General features: G+C 48.1%; 1 protein-coding gene across 2 annotated transcripts; it reads right to left on the minus strand.

Moving 5' to 3' along the window:
- Nucleotides 1–16,817: 16,817 nt before the first annotated feature.
- LOC124697130 (protein Barley B recombinant-like) lies at nucleotides 16,818–18,607 on the minus strand. 2 transcript variants are annotated; one of them, XM_047229764.1, is made up of 2 exons: nucleotides 18,366–18,607; nucleotides 16,818–18,221 (listed from the first exon to the last, which is right to left on the minus strand). In XM_047229764.1, the coding sequence occupies exon 2, from the start codon at nucleotides 18,099–18,101 to the stop codon at nucleotides 17,085–17,087; it is 1,017 nt and encodes a 338-aa protein (XP_047085720.1). In that variant the 5' UTR covers nucleotides 18,102–18,221; nucleotides 18,366–18,607; the 3' UTR covers nucleotides 16,818–17,084. The 2 variants fall into 2 exon arrangements, with proteins under 2 accessions (XP_047085720.1, XP_047085719.1); XM_047229763.1 differs by having other exon boundaries at nucleotides 16,818–18,228.
- Nucleotides 18,608–22,774: the final 4,167 nt, after the last annotated feature.

Here is a 22,774-nt window from a genome sequence, read left to right on the forward strand (position 1 = left end):
TGTACTTCTCAATAGTACCATCAGCTCGAAGCTTCTTCTTAAATACCCATTTACATCCTACAGGTTTGCACCCATAAGAACGCTTAACTCCCACATTACATTAGCCAAGATGGAATCCATCTCGTTTTGAACCGTTTCCTTCCGAGTAGTCTGCATCAGGAGATGCGAGAGCTTCTGAAATTGTAGTGGGAGTATCATCCACAAGATACACAATGAAATCATTACCAAAAGACTTTGCAGTCCTTTGTCTCTTACTCCTTGTGGGAGCTTCATTGTCATCTTCATCAGAATCTGAACTCTCATCATCAGATTCCTCATCAGACTCCATAGGAGTTTCATGTATTGGATCAGATTCCCAACTAGACATGACATGCATATCTCTCATAGGGAATATATCCTCAAAAAATGTAGCATCTCTTGATTCAAAGATGGTGCCAACATTCATGTCGTCCACTCAGATTTCACCACAAGAAATCTATAAGCAATGCTATGGGCAGCATAGCCAAGAAAGACACAATCCACGGTTTTTGGTCCAAGCTTTCGCTTTTTGGTGATTGGCAAATTCATTTTAGCCAAACAACCCCAAGTTCGTAGGTAGGAGAGTGTTGGTCTTTTCTTTTCCCATTCCTCATAAGGGGTAATCTCTTTATTCTTGGTTGGAACACGGTTTAGGACATGACACGAAGTCAATACAGCCTCCCCCCACCATTCCTTGGATAAACCCGACACATCTAACATGGCGTTAACCAAATCTGTTAGAGTACGGTTTTTCCTTTCCGCAATCCCATTGGATTGTGGGGAATTGGGAGGTGTCCTCTCATGGATTATACCATGTTCCGCACAGAATAAATTAAACTCATTAGAAAAGTACTCTCCACCACGATCGGACCGAACCCTTTTTATCTTTCTTTCAAGTTGATTCTCAACTTCAGACTTATAGATTTTAAAGAAATCAAGAGCCTCATCTTTAGTTTTCAGTAGATACACATAACAGTACCTAGTGGAATCATCAATCAAAGTCATGAAATATTTCTTTCCACCTTTTGTCAACTCACCATTCATCTCACATAGATCTGAATGCACAAGCTCTAGTGGTGCCAAGTTTCTTTCCTTCGCAGGCTTATGAGGCTTGCGAGGCTGCTTTGCTTGCACACAAGCATGACACTTAGAGCCTTTGACAAAGGTGAATTTCGGAATTAAACTCATATCAGCAAGCCGCGTCATACAACCGAAATTAACGTGACAAAGTCGTGAATGCCAAACATTAGTTTCATTAACACTAGTGCTTACATGGTTCACAACATTATCACAGAAGTCTTCTAGAGAGAAGCGAAACATTCCCTCACAATCATATCCCTTTCCAACAAAAGTTCCATACTTAGACAGGTACAACTTTATTGGACTCAAACACCAACTTAAACCCATCTTTCATAAGACGGGAGCCACTAACGAGATTCTTCTTGATAGAAGGGACATGCAACACGTTCTTCAGTTGCACGATCTTTCCCGAAGTAAACTTCAGATCTACCGTGCCAACACCACAAACAAGTAGCATGTAACCCATTCCCCATCATTACTTGAGGAACCTCGGGCCCGATAAGAGGTAAACATGGAGATGTCAGCACACACATGAACATTGGCACTCGTATCAACCCACCATTCCGTGGGCTGAAACACCGAAAGAACAATAGGGTAACATATTACCATACCCCGTAGTTCCTTCCTCCGTGTTGCCAATGACCATGCCGACGAATTTGAGTTCCGTCCAGCTCGACATTTCTTTCCTTTGCGTTGTGGACAACGATTAGCCCAATGGCCAGTCTCGCCACACACCCAGCAAGGATCTTTCTTCTCCGTTTTCCCCTTCTTCTTGAAGTTGGTAGTCTGGGAGACTCCCTTGTTCTTTCCCTTGGACTTGTGGGCATTTTTCTGTACCATATTGGCAGCAGAACGTCCCTCGGTTCCTCCAGTGTGTTTGTCTTTTGCCCTCACCTTCTCCTCAACATCCAGAGAGCCCATGATATTCTCAACATAAAACTCATGCCTCTGATGTTTTAGAGAAGTGGCAAAGTTCCTCCATGAAGAGGGAAGCTTAGCGACAATGCATCCCGCGACAAACTTGTCCGGTAACACACACTTGAGGAGCTCGAGTTCCTTTGCCAAGATCTGTATCTCATGAGCATGTTCTACTACAGATCGGTTTTCAACCATTCTGTAGTCATTGAACTGCTCCATAGCATACAGTTCACCTCCGGCATCGGCAGCACCAAACTTAGCGTCTAGTGCATCTCACAGTTCCTTCTCATTTCGGATGTGCAGATAAGCATCAACCAACTTGTCTCCAAGCACACTTAGGACGGCACCCACAAAGATTACGGTGGCATCCCCGAACGCTTTATCCTCGTCAGGAGTAAGCGGACCTCTGGGAGTACCTTCCGCAACTCGGTGCACGCCCATAGAAGTGAGCCACAAGAGGGTTTTACTCTGCCATCTCTTGAAATGAGAACCCGTAAAAGGGCTCGGTTTGAGCGCAGTAGACAGAAACCAGACGGTGAAAATTGCCTATGCATATAAGGTTTTCGGATTGTTGGATTATTAGGCAATTTCCGTGTGAGTTTAATTACCGAAAGCAAGATTACAGATGCACAAGCATACTTAACCATACACATCAGACTAAGCACATGCATCAGATCTGAAGATGGAACAAGTAGCAGTGCAAGGTAGGAGAGTAAAAGCACGTACATCGCGACCGGGAAGGTCGCACCCAGCAGCAAGCACCACCACCACCATGGGAGTTGTTGATGTCGCCCATGGTGTAGTCGGATCCGTCGATGAAGCAGCCGAACCGTCGATGAAGAAGACGAACAACAACGAGCAGTCGCGCCGAGACGCTCCCCAAAAACCTTATCGCCCGTCTCCCGGTGCAGGATCTCAACGGACGGGGTTTCGGAGGCCTGCTCTCCCGGACGGCTGTGCACGCAATCGCCGGGATGGGGAAGACTAGAGAGTAGCGCAGCAAAAGGAACTACGCAAGAGAGAGAGAGAGATCTAAGAGCACTGTTCTCCAGATCTGATCGGTCTCCTTGTATAGCCCTGGGAGGAGAGCCGCCCCGACCGCGTTGACACGTGTAGGAAGCCAGGGACACGCGGCGAGCATGCACATGCAGGCCAACACGTACCCAACACAGTTGGTGCACCAAGCAAAAATTTAGGCTTCCTTGAGTGTGTCTCGAACTCGACCTCGAGTCACGAAACGCGACGTGCGTGCGTGCGTGACAAGGCGAGACGAGGCGGGGCGGGTGGAGGAGGAGGAGTGCGCGAGGGCTCTCTCTATTCTCACTCACTTGGAAGGAGTAGAACAGCAGCCCTTATATACCACTCCAACTCACTCCCAACTAGCAATGTGGGACTAAACTTTGTCCCCCAAGGCTGTCCCAAGCTGCCAACGTGATGGGCCTTGAGATTTCAGGAATTGTAGACTACATGGGCTGCCTTACTGGGCTGCAGCCCATCTACATTCAACATATTGAATTTAAAGTCTTACAACACGGTCATATGAACAAGTCTTACAATAGCGCCACATCGGGTCGAGTTCAAAAAAACATTTCATCCGATACAAAACAGCAGCATCGGTCCCAAGTTATGCCGTAAACCCTACATGCAGCTGACTAGGAGAACATCCTAGTTCGCGAAGTCATCATCATAACCTCCATCGGCTTCATACTCCTCTTCATTGTCTGGCCAAATTAATAGTCATGGACAAAGCCGTGAGTACATTTAGCAAACCATCAAAGAGAAAACAAGGAGATGCAATATGGCTATACAAAGAAACAGGCTCTAGTCTAGGGCTACAAAGTGAGAGAGATAGTTTCTCTCGCGGATATAGCATCTATAAGGGTTCCCGGGATGTCATTGGGCAAGATGATATCTTATCTAAGAAATGTTTGGGCATGTCGACAGACGTATGAATGCCACATTCAAATATTTGAGTGGCCAACTATGTGTTATCACCAGAATTTGACCGGATCAGAGGTGGGCCGCGATTGGAGATGGGCTTGAAGAATATACATAGAAGGAATACATGAATCGGCCTTGTATACAAAGTTTGGGCTAGTTTTCCCGTGTATCTGTACCATAGTAGGATACGTGTCGGTTAGGTAGAGTTTGGGCTCGTGCCCGGTTGGGATTATTCCCACGTTAGAAAGTCTACGGACTATAAATATGTATCTAGGGTTTATGAAATAAACAACAATCACGTTCACCACAAACCAATCTAGGCGCATCGCCAACTCCCCGTCTCGAGGGTTTCTTCCGGGTAAGCACCATGCTGCCTAGATCGCATCTTGCGATCTAGGCAGCACACGTTTATTCGTCGTTCATGCGTTGCTCGTACTGAAGCCTTTTTGATGGCGAGCAACGTAGTTATCATAGATGTTTTAGGGTTAGCATTGTTCTTCATATCATATGCTATCGTCGTGCGACCCTTAGACATCTAGCCGCCCTTACACCTATCTTGGGTGTAGCGGCGGCACCCCGCTTGATCATTGTTTAGTAGATCCGATCCGTTATGATTGCTCCTTGATTCTTCAAGGATTAGTTTAATATCTGCATTGTTAGGCCTTACAAACGGGTTGAAGGATCCAGTGGCGCGTAGGGTGTAGTTTGCTAGCCCTAGACAGGATGTTCCGAGGATCAACTTCGTGTTGGTTTTTAGGCCTTGTCTAGGGTCGGTTTACGATCACCGTGCGTGGCCGCCAGGCTCAATCACGAGTAGGATGTTCCGATTATGCGGTGAAAACCCCAGATCGTAGTAGGTCGCTTTATCTTTATCTTGATCAAGCAGGACCACCATCTGATCGTACACCTCGTACGCATCGTGGGTGGATCGGCTCTTTGAGCCGATTCACAGGACAACCTGAGAGCCGATCGAGGCTCGTATTTAACATTTGCATGTATGCCATGCAGGAAACTAAGCGAGGCATCATCCGACACCTTCCTGACCAGGTATAGGTCAGGTGGCACGCCCTTGCATCAGCATCGGACGTGCGTGCCGAAGGCTTTGCGGGCCGTCGTTCGGAGGGACCAGGGCCAGCCGCAGTCCTGGGAGATTCCCGGCTCTACGGTGTTGCCCGTCGCTGCCCGCCGGTGGGTTTCTGACCGCAACACATTCGGCACGCCCGGTGGGACAATCTTCGACATCAACCGCATCGCCATCTACATCTGAGATGGCGGAAGGCACTCCGGTCAAGTACGAGGATCTGACTGAGGAGCTCAAGAAGAAGCATGACGAGATCAAAGCGGTCCTCGAAGCCGACCTCATCGGCTCTTTTCACAGAACCCGCTCACATGGCATCAGGTGGAAAGGGTTCTCACCTGAAGGCGCGCTCGATGGAGTGGACCTGTCCACCCCGTCGAAGAACGCACCAGTGTCGCTGCGTCGAGGAGATTAACTTCATGGTGGCTCATTCGCCGCACCGCCATTCTGAGAGCCTGGTGAACACTTTGGAGCGTGTCGCTCTGCGCGTGATCCAGGAAATCATGAGCCATCAATATTCTCCGTCAGGACCAGCTCTGGGGACTCACCGAGGAGAGATGTCACTCCAGTCCCGTCCACCGCTGCCGTTCGCGCTGGCAGCACCAGAAGTGCCGAGTTCATCGGCATACGTCGTCTACAAGATCGGTGGTGACCCTAGTGACTACCAATTCTTGCATGAGGCGCCCAAGGAGATCCCCCATGGATACACGTGCGCATACGTGCCGACCGCGATGAATCGGGCACTCTCGAACCAGGCTGCAACAACGAGGGACTTCGGAACGAGCAGGAGGAGCCTCGAGAACAGATCTTGAGAAGCGGACGTGGCTAGCTAAGTACGCCACTCCGACGAACCTCCGCAGCTCAGCTCTCCGCGGTTGGCTCGAGCTGGAAAAGCAAGCATGGCTGGCTAAGTATGCCACCCCGGCAAATCTTCAGGGTTCGACGCCTGCAGCCATCACCGCGGATCAAATTTGTACAATCCTGAAAGACCAGTTCGGCATGATACCGAAAAGGAGGACAATCGGCTATTCCAAGCCGTACCCCAACGAGTACGAGTTGATCCCGCTACCACCCAAATATCGGCTCCCTGATTTCACCAAGTTTAATGGTTCAGATGGTTCCAGCTCCATCGAGCATGTGAGCCGATATTTGGCACAGCTGGGCACGATCTCGAGCATCGGACGAGCTGCGCGTGAGGTTCTTCGCACAGTCCCTCACGGGATCGGCTTTCGGGTGGTACACATCGCTGCCACCAAACTCAATCCGGACTTGGAAGCAGTTGGAAGAGCAGTTCCACATACAGTATCACTCAGAGGCTTCCGAGGCTGGCATTGCCGATCTAGCACAAGTACGACAGAAGCGCGGGGAGACAGTGGCAGAATACGTCCAGCGCTTCAGGACCGTTAGGAACCGATGTTATTCGGTTCATGTGAGTGAAAAAGAAGCAGTCGAGTTGGCGGTGGTGGGTCTCTCATCATCGATCAAGGACGTGGCCTCCCAAGCAGACTACCCTTCACTGGCGCACATGGTGCAGAAGCTGTCAGCATATGAACAGCGCCACCCAGATGTATACCAGGATAAATTCAAGTGTGCGGTGGTCCTGGTTGAGGCAGATGAAGATGAAGGTGCTGCGGGAGATCAAGAGGTAGCAGTGGCTGAATGGACTCGGGGGGCAAGCCCCGTGTCCTGTAAATGGGTTAAGCCACAAGGTCCTCCAAAAGGGTTTGACTTCGACGTGACCAAAGCCGAGCAGATTTTCGACCTCTTACTCAAGGAGAAGCAACTAAAGTTACCCGAAGGCCACAAGATCCCCACGGTGCAGGAGCTGAACGGAAAGCCATACCGCAAGTGGCATAACACGTTCACCCACGCCACCAACGACTGCAGGGTGTGGCGTCAGCAGGTCCAAATGGCGATAGAACAAGGGCAGCTGTTCTCATAACGAGGACAAGGAAGAAGCCGTTCCACGCGATCGGCTCCGACACTTCCCAAAAATCTATATGTATGGACAAACGCGGCAATGCCGATCCGTGGGATCGGTCCCAAAGATCTATAAAGAAACATTGCCAAACCTTCATCGAGCAATCAACATGGAGGCCGATTCCGGAAATCGGCCAAAATTATCCTCACCATGCCTTCTGCCTGGGTTCAACGTCGATCTAATGGGCAATGGGTTTACGTCGGCTGATGAGTTAAGAAGAAGTCAACACTGGTCCTAACAGGACCGACGTTCACATATAGTGCCTTGGCTAACCACAGAGCCGATATCAGCAGATACCTGGCAGAATCGGCTCGGGGGCACCTAATCAGATAAACATGTGCGACACCGATACATGTGCGAAGAAATATTGGGGCCGATGAAAAGATCAGCCAGTAAAAAAAATCAAAAAATCAGTACATATAAAAAGCCGATGCACGGCCATCGACTTTAGACAAGTTCAGCGAAACAAGTTCAGCAGAAACATTCGTCGCGCTTGCACAAAGAGGCTCTACCGAAGAAAAGCGTCGAGGGCGTGAAGGGCATCGGCACGGCTTCGATCCACCTCGGCGATCTCAGCCTCGTCGTCCTCGTCTCTCCCCATCACCACCTGACCGCTCAGTGGCACGAATTTCAGCCAGATCGGTCTTCAGATCGGCTGTGAGGCCTTTTGCTTCCTCTTGAGAGCGAGCAATGAGGGTTTCCTTGTCTTGGATTAGTTGTTTGGTCTCCCTGACCCTCTTTTCAAGGTCCTCCAGTTCCTTGCGCAAGGTCTCGAGTTCGACACTATGGGTAGAAGTGTCGGTTTTGGCGTCCAAAGATGCCTTCTTCTCGTTGAGCCGTTGACATTTGTCTGCAATATCGGCTCTCAACGGGAGCTGGGCGCGGCGAAGAGTAATTCTTTGACGAGCCGATTGCACCCTTGACCTGAAAACCGACAAAGTCACAGCCCGGCCAAAGCTTAACTCCGCAGCGTCACCGGGAGATGAGGCCGGATGTCTTCAAGGATGCCTTTGATTGCCTCGGGTTTTCGACCAGTGGTTTCGACCGAGGAGGAGAGCAAAACCTTGAGACGCTGGAGCGGGCCATGGACCGCGCTAGGGCTTGGCTCTTCACCTGCTTTGGAAGTAGCTGGCTCGATGGAGTCGGGATCGAACGTCAGCAAGCTTGAAGGATCACAACCCTGACAGACGAACAAGAGCAGTATGAGCATACAACAAAGGAAAAGGGTAGGCCCGAGAGAGTGGAGCGGACCTCTCCCAAAGAAGGAAGGGCAGCCGATGTTGTGACGATCGGCTTTGCGGTGGACTGGGCCAGGTTAGCCACTTGGTCAGCCACGCTCGGCGAGTTGGTTAGGCCGAGTGTGGCAGATGGCATCGGTACCTCTTCAACGTCCCCGCTAGAGGTCCCATTAGTCTGCAAAGGAAATGGCGAGCCAATCCGATTAGCAACGGGACGGTGTGGAATATGAGCTGTTGAGGTAATTACATTTGAAACTACCTGGCTCGGCGAGGAAACTTGTGGGTCTTTGCGAGCCCTTTTGACGCATCGACGCTTCATGCGTGAACCCGTTTTGATCGGAGCTTGAAGGTCAGCAGGCTCGGGAGTCGACCTTTTCCTAGAAGCCGACGCTGGCGAGGCCGTCTGGCTCTGTGTGGTAGATCTCTCTGAATCGCCCGGGGAGGAGTCCCTTGGGCTGGACTGTGCTCCCTCACTGGAGTTCTCTTCAGTGGAAGTCTGAAAGAAGAGGTACAACCATGTTGCAAAGATTGGGAAGGCGAATGTGTTTGGTCAAGACACGAGTCAGCTTACATGCAAGCTTGCTTGGACAGGAGCTTTGCGCTTCAGGGTTTTTCTGACAGCTACTTTCCTCACTGCCTTCCTCGCTCGGGTTGAAGCTCGTGGGCAACCGACCCCGAGGATGCTTTACTCTTGGGAGCCGATTTCGGTGAAATCGGCTGGCTCTGCATTATGACCTTCTTCAAGGGCGGTGAGCTCTGACAGAAGAGAACTACCGGAGCTGGGGGAAGGTACTCGAATGGGGAACCGTCGGCTTGTGTGGGCTCTGGGCCATCCTGTTGCTGCCGAGGAATAAAGTCAGGTTACAAACAATCATCATGAGCCATTGCAGGTAATTTATATGTAATGGTACCTGGTGTGCAGGAACGTCATATTCAGCATCAAGTTGCTTCAAAGAACGGTCCTAGAGCTCTTCCAAGGCGTGAGTCTTCCACATCGACCACCAGGTCTCGAAGCCATCTGTAGTGGCGGTGAAACGGAGGTTATGAGGAATTGGAATGGCCGGAGCGTCAAAGAAGGTATAGCACCTTTGGCCGGCAATAATGTCGGGCAATTCAGCCCCGCTTGTTGTCGTGTGATGGAGAAAGAAGTGTGGGGGCACTTGCCCGAGGCCAAGCTCGCCGGCTACTACCACCGGTTGGTAGGACTCGTAACTGTGCTTTATGATCCCGTTTGAGGTACTCATGCCAACTCGGGAGAAAGCAAGGACGGATCATGATAGAGTACAAATGCCGAGTGTCGGCGCCATCGGCAAGGTCGTCTAATCGGAAGGAGACCGGGTTCTCAAAGATTTCCGATCCAAGATAGGGGAAGAACAAGGGGTTGTCCAGGCCTTGGAAGAAAATCCCGAACCACTCGTCGCTTCCTTGGGGATCAGCCTCGCTGCTCGGGAGACCGTACAGAGCTTGGCCATAACTAGTGCATCGGATTTCCTTCCCATTCGCATCCGGGAAGGTGCAGTGGCCGAGGTGGGAAATTTGGGATTTGGTTTTGAAAGTACAATTGAGCCCATAACCGAATAAACCACCAGGGGCCTCTCGTTTTGACTGTCCTTTGGGAGAACAGTTTGACGGACATCAGTTGAAGAGATCGATAGACTTCTCCAAGGAGCAGTTTTCCAAGGCCAAGTTGGGTACCTTTGGTGAGCTCATAGGCCAGGGAGAGGTAGTTCTTGGTTGGGGCAAGTGAAGGACCACAAAATATGAAGTGCTCCAGCCAGAAGTTCAAGAAAGCCGTGTGCTCTCTTTCTGTCACAGGGCCTTTGGTTTTCATATAACGCCTGAGGTAGGCACCCCACCTTGTGCACTCGTTTTGGAGGAAAGGGTGAAAGGGACCTTTGGCAATTTAAAGGCAGAGGGGCTTGGGGATGAAATGTCTAGGCCTGTGATCATGGCCACGTCCAGCAGAGTTGGTGTCATGGGGCCATGGCCGAACATGAAGCAATTCAAGTGCATCGTACCAAAAGTAGCCGATGGTTTTCAAGATGTTCTCGTTCTTTTCGAGAGGAGACAAGTGATAATGATAAGGCATCGGCTATCCCTATCGAGTCCCGGTAGCATAGTGTGTTTTAGACACTCGCCGTACCATGCTACCCAACCTTCGGGAGGATTAGGCCAGTGCTCGCAGTGCGATCGGCCCAGAAGTCGATCTAAATTCTCGATTCACGAAGGGGATCCTATTGGCCTCGCATGAGATTAGGTGAGCGGGACTCTCGGAAGAACGGGGGCCGAGACACATAGAGTTTGGGAGAGAAGGGTGCGGTAGCAGGATGTCTGAAACCTAAAATTGATAATGGAATAGAACATTAATTCAGGTGTTTGCTTTTTACTCCTAACATTGATTCGCATGACGAGGAGGCTGTTGAGGATTACCTTCAGACCGGAGACCATGGCGTTGGCGTTGGATGATTCCGCCATTTGATGCGCTGAGAAATTGGGACGGCGCGGCTGAGATCTGAGATTCGTGGAGCTGCTTGGGCGGCGATTTGGGGATCTGAGTTTGCTTTCTCGACCGGAGGGCGCAGGTTACCGTTTGGAGGAGCAGTTAGGTTGGCCTCACTCTTGTTTTATCGTAGAGGCTGATGTGATACCATCGGCTCTTTTGGGGAGTGCTTGGCTTTGACTATCGGCAAAGTTAAATGAAGACATTCCTTCATTTTAAGATGGATTTTTTAGATTGGTGATAAAGTCAAGGAAGCAAGACGCCACGACATGACCCGACGAAGAAAAAGCATAATGATTTTGGAAATGTCATTTCCAAAACCAGGGGGGCATGTGTTATCACCGTAATTTGACCGGATCGTAGGTGGGCCGCGATTGGAGATGGGCTTGAAGAATATACATAGAAGGAATACATGAATCAGCCTTGTATACAAAGTTTGGGCTAGTTTGCCCGTGTATCCGTACCATAGTAGGATACGTGCTCGGTTAGGTAGAGTTTGGGCTCGTGCCCTGTTGGGATTATTCCCACGTTAGAAAGTCTACGGACTATAAATATGTATCTAGGGTTTATGAAATAAACAACAATCACGTTCACCACAAACCAATCTAGGCGCATCGCCAACTCCCCGTCTCGAGGGTTTCTTCCGGTAAGCACCATGCTGCCTAGATCGCATCTTGCGATCTAGGCAGCACACGTTTATTCGCCGTTCATGCGTTGCTCGTACTGAAGCCTTTTTGATGGCGAGCAACGTAGTTATCATAGATGTTTTAGGGTTAGCATTGTTCTTCATATCATATGCTATCGTCGTGCGACCCTTAGACATCTAGCCGCCCTTACACCTATCTTGGGTGTAAGGGCGGCACCCCGCTTGACATTTCTTTCCTTTGCGTTGTGGACAACGATTAGCCCAATGGCCAGTCTCGCCACACACCCAGCAAGGATCTTTCTTCTCCGTTTTCCCCTTCTTCTTGAAGTTGGTAGTCCGGGAGACTCCCTTGTTCTTTCCCTTGGACTTGTGGGCATTTTTCTCGTACCATATTGGCAGCAGTAACGTCCCTCGGTTCCTCCAAGGTGTTTGTCTTTTGCCCTCGCCTTCTCCTCAACATCCGAGAGCCCATGATATTCTCAACAGAAAACTCATGCCTCTGATGTTTTAGAGAAGTGGCAAAGTTCCTCCATGAAGAGGGAAGCTTAGCGACAATGCATCCCGCGACAAACTTGTCCGGTAACACACACTTGAGGAGCTCGAGTTCCTTTGCCAAGATCCGTATCTCATGAGCCTCGTTCTACTACGGATCGGTTTTCAACCATTCTCGTAGTCATTGAACCGCTCCATAGCATACAGCTTCACCTCCGGCATCGGCAGCACCAAACTTAGCGTCTAGTGCATCTCACAGTTCCTTCTCATTTCGGATGTGCAGATAAGCATCAACCAACTTGTCTCCAAGCACACTTAGGACGGCACCCACAAAGATTACGGTGGCATCCCCGAACGCTTTATCCTCGTCAGGAGTAAGCGGACCTCTCGGGAGTACCTTCCGCAACTCGGTGCACGCCCATAGAAGTGAGCCACAAGAGGGTTTTACTCGCCATCTCTTGAAATGAGAACCCGTAAAAGGGCTCGGCTTGAGCGCAGCAGAAGAAACCGTACGGTGAAAATTGCCTATGCATATAAGGTTTTCGGATTGTTGGATTATTAGGCAATTTCCGTGTGAGTTTAATTACCGAAAGCAAGATTACAGATGCACAAGCATACTTAACCATACACATCAGACTAAGCACATGCATCGATCTCGAACATGGAACAAGTAGCAGTGCAAGGTAGGAGAGTAAAAGCACGTAAATCGCGACCGGAAGGTCGCACCAAGCAGAAGCACCACCACCACCATGGGAGTTGTTGATGTCGCCCATGGTGTAGTCGGATCTGTCGATGAAGCAGCCGAACCGTCGATGAAGAAGACGAACAACAACGAGCAGTCGCGCCGAGACGCTCCCCAAAAACCTTATCGCCCGTCTCCCGGTGCAGGATCTCAACGGACGGGGTTTCGGAGGCCTGCTCTCCCGGACGGCTGTGCACGCAATCGCCGGGATGGGGAAGACTAGAGAGTAGCGCAGCAAAAGGAACTATGCAAGAGAGAGAGATCTAAGAGCACTGTTCTCCAGATCTGATCGGTCTCCTTGTATAGCCCTGGGAGGAGAGCCGCCCCGACCACGTTGACACGTGTAGGAAGCCAGGGACACGCGGCGAGCATGCACATGCAGGCCAACACGTACCCAACACAGTTGGTGCACCAAGCAAAAAATTTAGGCTTCCTTGAGTGTGTCTCGAACTCGACCTCGAGTCACGAAACGCGACGTGCGTGCGTGACGAGGCGAGACGAGGCGGGGCGGGCGGAGGAGGAGGAGTGCGCGAGGGCTCTCTCTATTCTCACTCACTTGGAAGGAGTAGAACAGCAGCCCTTATATACCACTCCAACTCACTCCCAACTAGCAATGTGGGACTAAACTTTGTCCCCCAAGGCTGTCCCAAGCTGCCAACATGATGGGCCTTGAGATTTCAGGAATTGTAGACTACATGGGCTGCCTTACTGGGCTGCAGCCCATCTACATTCAACATATTGAATTTAAAGTCTTACAACACGGTCATATGAACAAGTCTTACAATAGCGCCACATCGGGTGGAGTTCAAACAAACATTTCATCCGATACAAAACAGCAGCATCAGTCCCAAGTTATGCCGTAAACCCTACATGCAGCTGACTAGGAGAACATCCTAGTTCGCGAAGTCATCATCATAACCTCCATCGGCTTCATACTCCTCTTCATTGTCTGGCCAAATTAATAGTCATGGACAAAGCCGTGAGTACATTTAGCAAACCATAAAAGAGAAAACAAGGAGATGCAATATGGCTATACAAAGAAACAGGCTCTAGTCTAGGGCTACAAAGTGAGAGAGATAGTTTCTCTCGCGGATATAGCATCTATAAGGGTTCCCGGGATGTCATTGGGCAAGATGATATCTTATCTAAGAAATGTTTGGGCATGTCGACAGACGTATGAATGCCACATTCAAATATTTGAGTGGCCAACTATGTGTTATCACCAGAATTTGACCGGATCAGAGGTGGGCCGCGATTTGAGATGGGCTTGAAGAATATACATAGAAGGAATACATGAATCGGCCTTGTATACAAAGTTTGGGCTAGTTTGCCCGTGTATCTGTACCATAGTAGGATACGTGTCGGTTAGGTAGAGTTTAGGCTCGTGCCCGGTTGGGATTATTCCCACGTTAGAAAGTCTACGGACTATAAATATGTATCTAGGGTTTATGAAATAAACAACAATCACGTTCACCACAAACCAATCTAGGCGCATCGCCAACTCCCCGTCTCGAGGGTTTCTTCCGGTAAGCACCATGTCTGCCTAGATCGCATCTTGCGATCTAGGCAGCACACGTTTATTCGTCGTTCATGCGTTGCTCGTACTGAAGCCTTTTTGATGGCGAGCAACGTAGTTATCATAGATGTTTTAGGGTTAGCATTGTTCTTCATATCATATGCTATCGTCGTGCGACCCTTAGACATCTAGCCGCCCTTACACCTATCTTGGGTGTAAGGGCGGCACCCCGCTTGATCATTGTTTAGTAGATCCGATCCGTTATGATTGCTCCTTGATTCTTCAAGGATTAGTTTAATATCTGCATTGTTAGGCCTTACAAACGGGTTGAAGGATCCAGTGGCGCGTAGGGTGTAGTTTGCTAGCCCTAGACAGGATGTTCCGAGGATCAACTTCGTGTTGGTTTTTAGGCCTTGTCTAGGGTCGGTTTACGATCACCGTGCGTGGCCGCCGTGCTCAATCACGAGTAGGATGTTCCGATTATGCGGTGAAAACCCCGGATCGTAGTAGGTCGCTTTAGCTTTATCTTGATCTAGCCAGGACCACCATCCGATCGTACACCTCGTACGCATCGTGGGTGGATCGGCTCTTTGAGCCGATTCACAGGACAACCCGAGAGCCGATCGAGGCTCGTATTTAACGTTTACGTGTATGCCATGCAGAAACTAAGCGAGGCATCATCCGACACCTTCCTGACCAGGTATAGGTCAGGTGGCACGCCCTTGCATCAGCATCGGACGTGCGTGCCGAAGGCTTTGCGGACCGTCGCTCGGAGGGACCAGGGCCAGCCGCAGTCCTGGGAGATTCCCGGCTCTACGGTGTTGCCCGTCGCTGCCCGCCGGTGGGTTTCTGACCGCAACACTATGGAAATGCGTCCAAGGATGGATTGAGCAAATTCTTTCACTAGGAGTTTAAGAGGTTCTTATAAAATCAGTAGCTCGTGCAATCCCCACTTTTTTGATGTTTTGTTTCAAGTTAGCTAGAGGATTATGTAAGAAAACTTTGGCTCACTCATGCATAATTTCTGGTGGGGAAGTAAGCATATGGACAGAGAAAAACGTGTTGGATCTCTTGGGACACGTTGACAATGCCTAAAGTTTATGGGTGGGCAGCCCTTGGGAGTAGACAAGTAAGATTTGGAGAGCTGTGCTAGAAGGAAGAGTTGCGCTCAGATTCGGCTTGATCAAGTGTATTGGACCAGTTCTCCATCAAGCAGTGACCAGACACTTCTGGCCATTGCACAATCAATTATCGTGTCTCCAATCATTTCTAAAATGAATTATAAGTGAGAGAGGAATTCCAGCTTAGGGAGTGTCCTAGGAGAGGAGGGAGTGAAGATCGAGAGTAGGCTTTAGGCAGAGCGGAGTGTGTTCCTCTGTGTTCTGATGTTCGCATCAGTTTCACGGTTTCTTCTAGATTGTTTTGCTTCTCTTCTATAAAGATATTGCACGCTCTGCACGTGGTCTAAAAAACACTATGTGAGATTTGGACGGGATCTCACTTAACACCTAACCTAAGATAATATCCGAAAATGCAAGTTTACAGCCACAGATGAGTAACAAAACCAACGGGGGCGAAGCTAGCAGATTGAAGCACTCAGCACTATCATCTCTATCGAAATGGTGTCACTCTCTAACGATGTACAGCGATAGAGTGATCTGTCACTGAATTTACTAGAATACGTCGGGGACCAAGCTACTTCGAATAGACACCTCTGATAGCGCAGCTTCTTCAAATAGACCTATGGCTTATCAAAGTTCAGGCCAGTCGGCCGATGTTGTGCTGCACTGTACTGGTAGGATGTAACTAGTCAGAGGAGCAAGATTTTGATGTTAAATCTCGAAGGTGGGTACTTTCCAACATCCAGAAAATAGAAGTACGTAAGTGCTTTCTGCAGTCAGTGCACTGTAGATAGTAAGATAACTGAAACATCCAAAAATAGAACCTTGAAAGCGCTTCCTGCACTGTCGTGAGATCTTGAGATAACTGAAACACCCAAAATAGAACTTAAAAAGTTTGTTCTGTACCGTATGATCTAAGGATAACTGAACACCCAAAAATAGACAGAAAAAAGGGGCATTCAGAAAGCGAAGCCAACATAATGAGAAATGATTGCTACCAGTGGTAGTTAATATCTCAGTTTGCCAAAAAAAAACACACGCCAAACAGACTAACATAGTAGGCAAACAACTTTAACTTCTGTTGAATGGCTTAACCGAACAATCTGCCCTTTTTTCCTCGATGCAAATATACTCTCATGCTTTCAGAAACCTGCTAAGCTAGTGATTTTTTTAATAAAAGTTTAGTACTCCTACTCAGATTTTGACAGCACGATTTTTTTATAAAAGGTTGCTACAAATATATATGAAAGGCCAAGGTACTGAGATAAGGCTCACAAATGAAAAGAATGGATTCTGCACATTAGAGTACCAGAATGGAATGAAGAGAAACTATCAGGCGTTTTACTTGCTTAAATCCTAGTGGAGCACAAGGTTAAAAGAGGTCAAAAATAAACACTAGTCATGTGAGTATTTAATGCAAAGATTTGACAGATATGGCAAATACAAATTAAACTACATCACCTAGTTCTAGGAGAGAGAGCGGTTATATTTAAACTTTCACTGGAGGAAACCTCTAATTAAAGCCAAGAACTTCCAGACCATAATAGACATTTGAAGCATTAAATGCCATCTAATAAATTAGAAAGACTGTTGCCGTTACACTACAACTTCTAAATTGACAGATACAGACAGACTTCCTACTTCACTCCACAGCTGAAGCTACAAGTAGGCAAGTAAATTAAATCCGAGAAACTGAACATTGGCTACAGGCTAATTCTAAAAACTTCTGCAGATTGGCAAGAGCAGATACAGACGACACCTCATACCGCACTGCAGCTTTGGACCCTACAAGGCGATAAACATGCCATGACCTTTACCTGATCGTTACAAACTTGTTTGTGCCATGCTTGGCCCAGAAGGTCTTCAGGTCAATTGGGTTATTAAGGTTGTACCCTTCACCAGCAAGCTTCTCAAGAACCTTTTTGAATGCACCTTGGCTCATCTTCCTTCCAGCAATACGTGCGCCCCGGCGCTTTGTGTTCATTGGCAGCGGATAGGTTGAAATAGAAGTTGTGCAGCATGCGGACTGCCAGCCACCTGCACCCCAGCGGTAGCACTGCTGGGGAGTTCCAGTGCATGAGCACACAGGTGTTGCTATCCTTGAAATGTCAAAATCAATACCATTAATCACCATTCCCAAAGGCTTGATAGGACCCCTACTTCGGGGTGTACGGCTCTTGGGTGCCCCATCTTCTTGTGGAGTAGCAACCTTCCTAGGCTTCTTCGGCTTAGGGGACTTTGGCTGACGACCTTGCTGCCTCTTCTTTGCAGGCGGCTTGTTTCCAGCCACAGAATGCTCTTCAATCAACGGTGGGGTTACGTGCTCCTCCTCGGGAGGAGGCTCTTGTGGCTGCATCATCTGAAGAGTGTGCGCACCACGCCCATCTTGCATTCCACGCGCATCTTGCAGCATCCCGAAACTGGCAGGGTGGTGATGCACAGCATGTCCAGGATGTCCATTATGACCAGCAGGCCCAACAGGGACAGAATGAAGGACCTTCTGCTCGCGGGGATGTTGATGCTGATGCTGATGCTGCGAGGGGTGCACCCAGGCCTCATTGCGCACAAAGTCCATGTGAATAGCCGGCTGCTCGGTGGGCATGCCACCAGAGGGTTCGCAGCCACCATAACCACGGGGGTGATGTGAATGTTGTGGGTGGTGCTGGACGTTGTGGTGTCCATGGTGCTGCAAGAAGGTGCCATTGGGGAGCAGCGGCTTTGTGTCCCGGTGGTCACCGGTCACTGATGACATCAGCTGCAGGCCAAGGTTGCCTTTCATGGTCTCATAGAAGCCCCAATTCCGAATGCCTAAGCTGCCGTCGTCGTCCATCTCGGCTGGTCAAACAGACTGAGTCGAAATCCAAGAACCGAGATTGGAAGGAGAAATGTGCTCTTCTTTCAGATTTCGGTCAGCCTATCTCCCCTAACATTCCCGTCCGAATGATAATCCCTGAAATCTATTTCGAACAAATATCAAGGATCTGTAAGCAGGGGCGGATCTAGATGGCGTGCCCGCCGGTGGCGCACGGGCAAACCCAGGAACTGTGAAATGTCGGAGGGATTTAACAAATCACTGCATGAAACAACATCATACCTCGAAATCCAACGACCAAAGATTGCGGCCGGGGTGGAGACGGCAGGGGACGCGATGCTTCGATGCGGAAGAACTGGTGCGGCGATGGCGGCGACGCGCGTGAGAGGCGGAGGGCTTGAAGGGGGGCGAGGGCGAATTGAGGCGTCGGCGGTAACGCTGGGCTACGGGCAGGGAGCGCGGTGGTACAGTCCAGGGGAGATGGAGCCGCCTTGGGTCGGGTTGGTTAGGTCAGGAGCCTCAGGTGAGGATTGAGGAAGACGAAAGAAAGGTACGGGACGGTGAAGAGAAATTCTTATAAGCTCGAAATTTACGATCCGGTAAATATTGAGGAACTGCGGAGTACAAACGGCTGTGTGCACTAGAGGCAAACAATGTGTGTTTTCATCATATCTCGAATAAAATCGTTAAAATTATACTCCCTCCGTTTACATAAGTATGTCACAACTTTATCAAGATATAAATATCTAAAAATATATAAAATAAATTACAACACATGCCTTCATCGAGCTTCTGATACATTAAAAGCGCCACATCAAGAGTATATATGTCCTTAATAACCTTAACAAGGTTAAAGGTTTCAGTTTGTTACTTAAGAAGAAATGTAGTATTCTTCTCATCGCTTAGCTCTTTTTTAAGTAGATTGAATATCCGCTTCTCATTTTCAATATGAAATGTCAAATCCTCAATGGACTCATCACGTAAGGCAATGGTATCCATTAAGAACTTGAACTTGGCAAGGGCATCACCACGAAGAGAACACTTCACTATAAACAAATTGGTGATTATATTTTCTTCTTCAAAATTATCATCATTCAAGATGCTAGAGAGAGGAGGAGGTGAAATCACCTTACCACCTCTTGTCATGAGGCAAATATTAGAGTCATTGGGGATGGAGGAGAGGTCAGTGTCATCCTCATTGACTCCTCTTTCCATGAGCCAAGTGCCAGACTTCTTGGGAATGTCGGAGTTCTCGGGAGTGGTCCTTGGTGTGGTCATAGGTGAAGACTGGCTCGGTTTCAGCAAGAGACAAACCTGCCACACCTACAACCTTCTCCTTATCTTCACTATCTTCATCGGAAGTGTACTCGGCACCAACAAGAGCTTTGCATTCTCTTCTCTTGTTCTTCTTATATCTTTCATTGACGAGGTTTGGCTTCAACCTTGGTTTGGCACCCCTCCAATACTTATGTTTATCTTCTCTCTTCTCATAAGGACACTTGTCGGTGAAGTGGGTTGCTTCATCACAAGTGTAACAAATCATCTTCTTGTCACTAGGGTAACTAAAACCCTTCTTCCCAAAGTTCGTGTTCAACTTCTTGGCGAAGTAGGCAAGATCCTACGGAGCAACAGCCCCTTGCCCTTTCTTCTTCCTTGGACTTGGTGCTGGTGTGGAGGAGGTTCTTCCCCTCCTTTGTGGCCGCCAAGGAGGGGAATTTTTGTAGCTATGGGTGGATGCCTCTAAAAGTAGTGTTTCCTCTCAATATATAGAGGTGGAGATGCAATCTTAGCCATAGGATGGATGACCCTCTGATCCAAGGGCTCTTGTGCACCTCTAGAATCTTCCTAGTACTCCCTCTATCCTTTATGAGTCCATCAAGTCTTGACTTGGCCGAAATCCTCAAATATGTAAGGAGTTTGAGTCAATTACGTCACATATTTTCGTGTTTTCGAAACTGCCTATGTACCCTTCAGTAATATGGCCAAAAAGTGGACATCCGGAGTTCGGTTGGGGCGAACTTTATGTTTAAAAGTAAGAGATAAAATTCCCCACAACTTTGTCAATTGGCATTTTTTCATTTAACGTTGTATTAGGGACCTATCGTGGCTATCTTCAAAAATAGTACTGCACGGACGAATTTCAGGAAACTCCATTTTTCGCTATAATGACCGGTTTCCTTTCATATTTGCATATTTCCTAATTCCTACACAAAAAAGTATAAAACAAGAACTTGTGAACTTTTGCAAATATTAATAGGTTAGTCCCAATAAATATAATAAAGTTTCAATATAATAAGGATTTTACTACAATACATTACAAAGTTCATGCATTCATTTTACATGCATCAGCCGCTGATACGTCTCAAACGTATCTATAATTTTTGATGCTCCATGCTTGTTTTACACCAATTCATATATGTTTTGCTTACACTTTGTTGCACTTTTACATGATTTTCGGCACTAACCTATTAACAAGATACTATAGTGTCAGTTTCCTGTTTTTGTATTTCAGAAAAGTTGTACAGGAAATATTCTCGGAATTGGACGAAACAAAAGTCGAAGTCAATATTTTACCGAAACGAAGACAAAGGCCAGAGGGGGGTCGAAGAGGCACCACAGGGCGGCCAGACCACCCCCCAGGCACCCCACCGACCTAAATCCTCCGCCTATTTATACATCTTCTCGGGAAAACCCTGGATACCCGAGCCTCCATCCACGAAAAGTTCCGTCGCGGCCGTCATCGCAGAACCCATCTCGGGGGGTTATGAAGCTCTTCCCGGCAGAGGCATCTACATCGCCAAGCCCGCCTCTGAAGTGATGTGTGAGTAGTTCATCCCTGGACTATGGGTCCATAGCAGTAGCTAGATGGTTGTCTTCTCCACTTTGTGTCGCATGTATAGATCTTGTGAGTTGTCCTACATGATCAAGATCATCTTTATGTAATCCTACATGTTGTGTTTGATGCGATCCGATAAATATTGTATACTATGTTGAGATTAATTAGATATTCATGTATCATATGTTATTTGTGATCCCGCATGCTCTCTGTTGCTAGTGGATACTCTAGCCAAGTAGATACTTGTGACTCCAAGAGGGAGTATTTATGCTCGATAGTAGGTTCATGCATCTCGTTTTCTGGGAGAGTGACAATAACTTCTAAGATTGTAGATGTACTGTTGCTACTAGGGAGAAAACAACAATGTTTGATCCAAGGGTAATTCTATTATTTACTTTACACACATTGCTTAATGCGGTAATTTCTTGCTTGCAACTTAATACTGAAAGGGGTTCGGACGATAACCGGAAGGTGGATTATTAGTCATAGATGCAGTTGGAACGGTCTATGTATTATGTTGTAATGCCCAATCAAATCTCATAGTAACCATCTTGTCATGTATGGTCGATATTCTGTCAATTGCCCAGCTGTAATTTGTTCACCCAACATGTTATTTATCTTTATGGAGAGACACCTCTAGTGAACTGTGGACCCCAGTCCTCTTTCTTTTAGATTGATAAATTCATCTACTGCAATCATGTTCTGTGTACTTTCTGCAAACATCTCTTTCCACTTGATACGTCTAATCCTTTGTGTTCAGCAAACCAGTGATATTGACAACCTCACTGCAAGTTGGGGCAAAGTACTTTAGTTGTGTTGTGTGCAGGTTCCACGTTGTTGCTGATACCGGTAGTGCGTCCTGCCACTAGTCAGCTATCAACACCTTCAGAAGTCACGCATTTCTCCTTGCTGATGCCGGTAGTGCGTCCTACCACTTGTCGAAGTTGTCAAAGGTTTCCTTGAGATCATCGATCAAGGATGATCCTTGATTTGTTGTTATGACGACATCATCGATGTACACTTGTACGTTTTTGCCAATTTGCGTCGCAAGACACTTCTGCATCATCCGCTGATAAGTGGTTCCCGCATTTTTCAACCCGAAGGGCATTGTTCTGTAGCAGAACACGTCATAAGGGGTTATGAAAGCTGTTTTTTTACTTCATCTTCTTGTTTTAAGCGGATCTGATTGTAACCAGAATTCGCGTCCAGGAAGGAAAGATGTTCACAACCCGTTGTGGAGTCGATAATTTGATCGATCCTCTGGAGGGTAAACTGATCCTTTGGACAATGTTTATTGAGACACGTGAAGTCGACGCACATGCGAAGGACATCAGTGTTTTTCTTCGGGACCAGCACTAGGTTAGCGACCCATGTGGCCTCGGTGTGTAGCTCCTTGATGAAATTTGCTTCTCTGAGTCTATTAATCTCGGATAGCATGGCTCTACGGTTTGGCTCGGAAAAACCCGCAAAGGTTGTCGAATTGGTCTGGCTCGTGGATCCAAATTTAGGGGGTGCTCGGAAAGTTCCCTGGGTACTCCTGGCATGTCAGCTGGACACCATGCGAAGATTTTCCAGCGCTCATGGAGGAACTCAACGAGCACGCTTTCCTATGCGCTATCCATGTTTGTGGCGATAGCTGTCGTCTTCTTGGGATCTGTCAGTTGGATTTGTACTTCCTTAGAGTTCTTGGAGGTGTCGAAGGTTTGCTCCTTGAGTGGCCTCCCTGAAAGGATCGTATGCCGCACCTAGAGGGGGGGGGGTGAATAGGTGCTAACCAATTTTTAGTTCTTTTTCAATTTAGGCTTGACACGAAAGGTAAATTCTCTAGATATGCAACTAAGTGAATTTACCTATA

The sequence above is a fragment of the Lolium rigidum genome, chromosome 3, assembly GCF_022539505.1.
Source record: "Lolium rigidum isolate FL_2022 chromosome 3, APGP_CSIRO_Lrig_0.1, whole genome shotgun sequence".
Lineage (NCBI taxonomy): Eukaryota > Viridiplantae > Streptophyta > Magnoliopsida > Poales > Poaceae > Lolium > Lolium rigidum.

Excerpts from the sequence above, each read along its gene's own strand:
- LOC124697130 (XM_047229764.1), bottom strand. The coding sequence starts at position 18,101 with ATGGACGACGACGGCAGCTTAGGCATTCGGAATTGGGGCTTCTATGAG.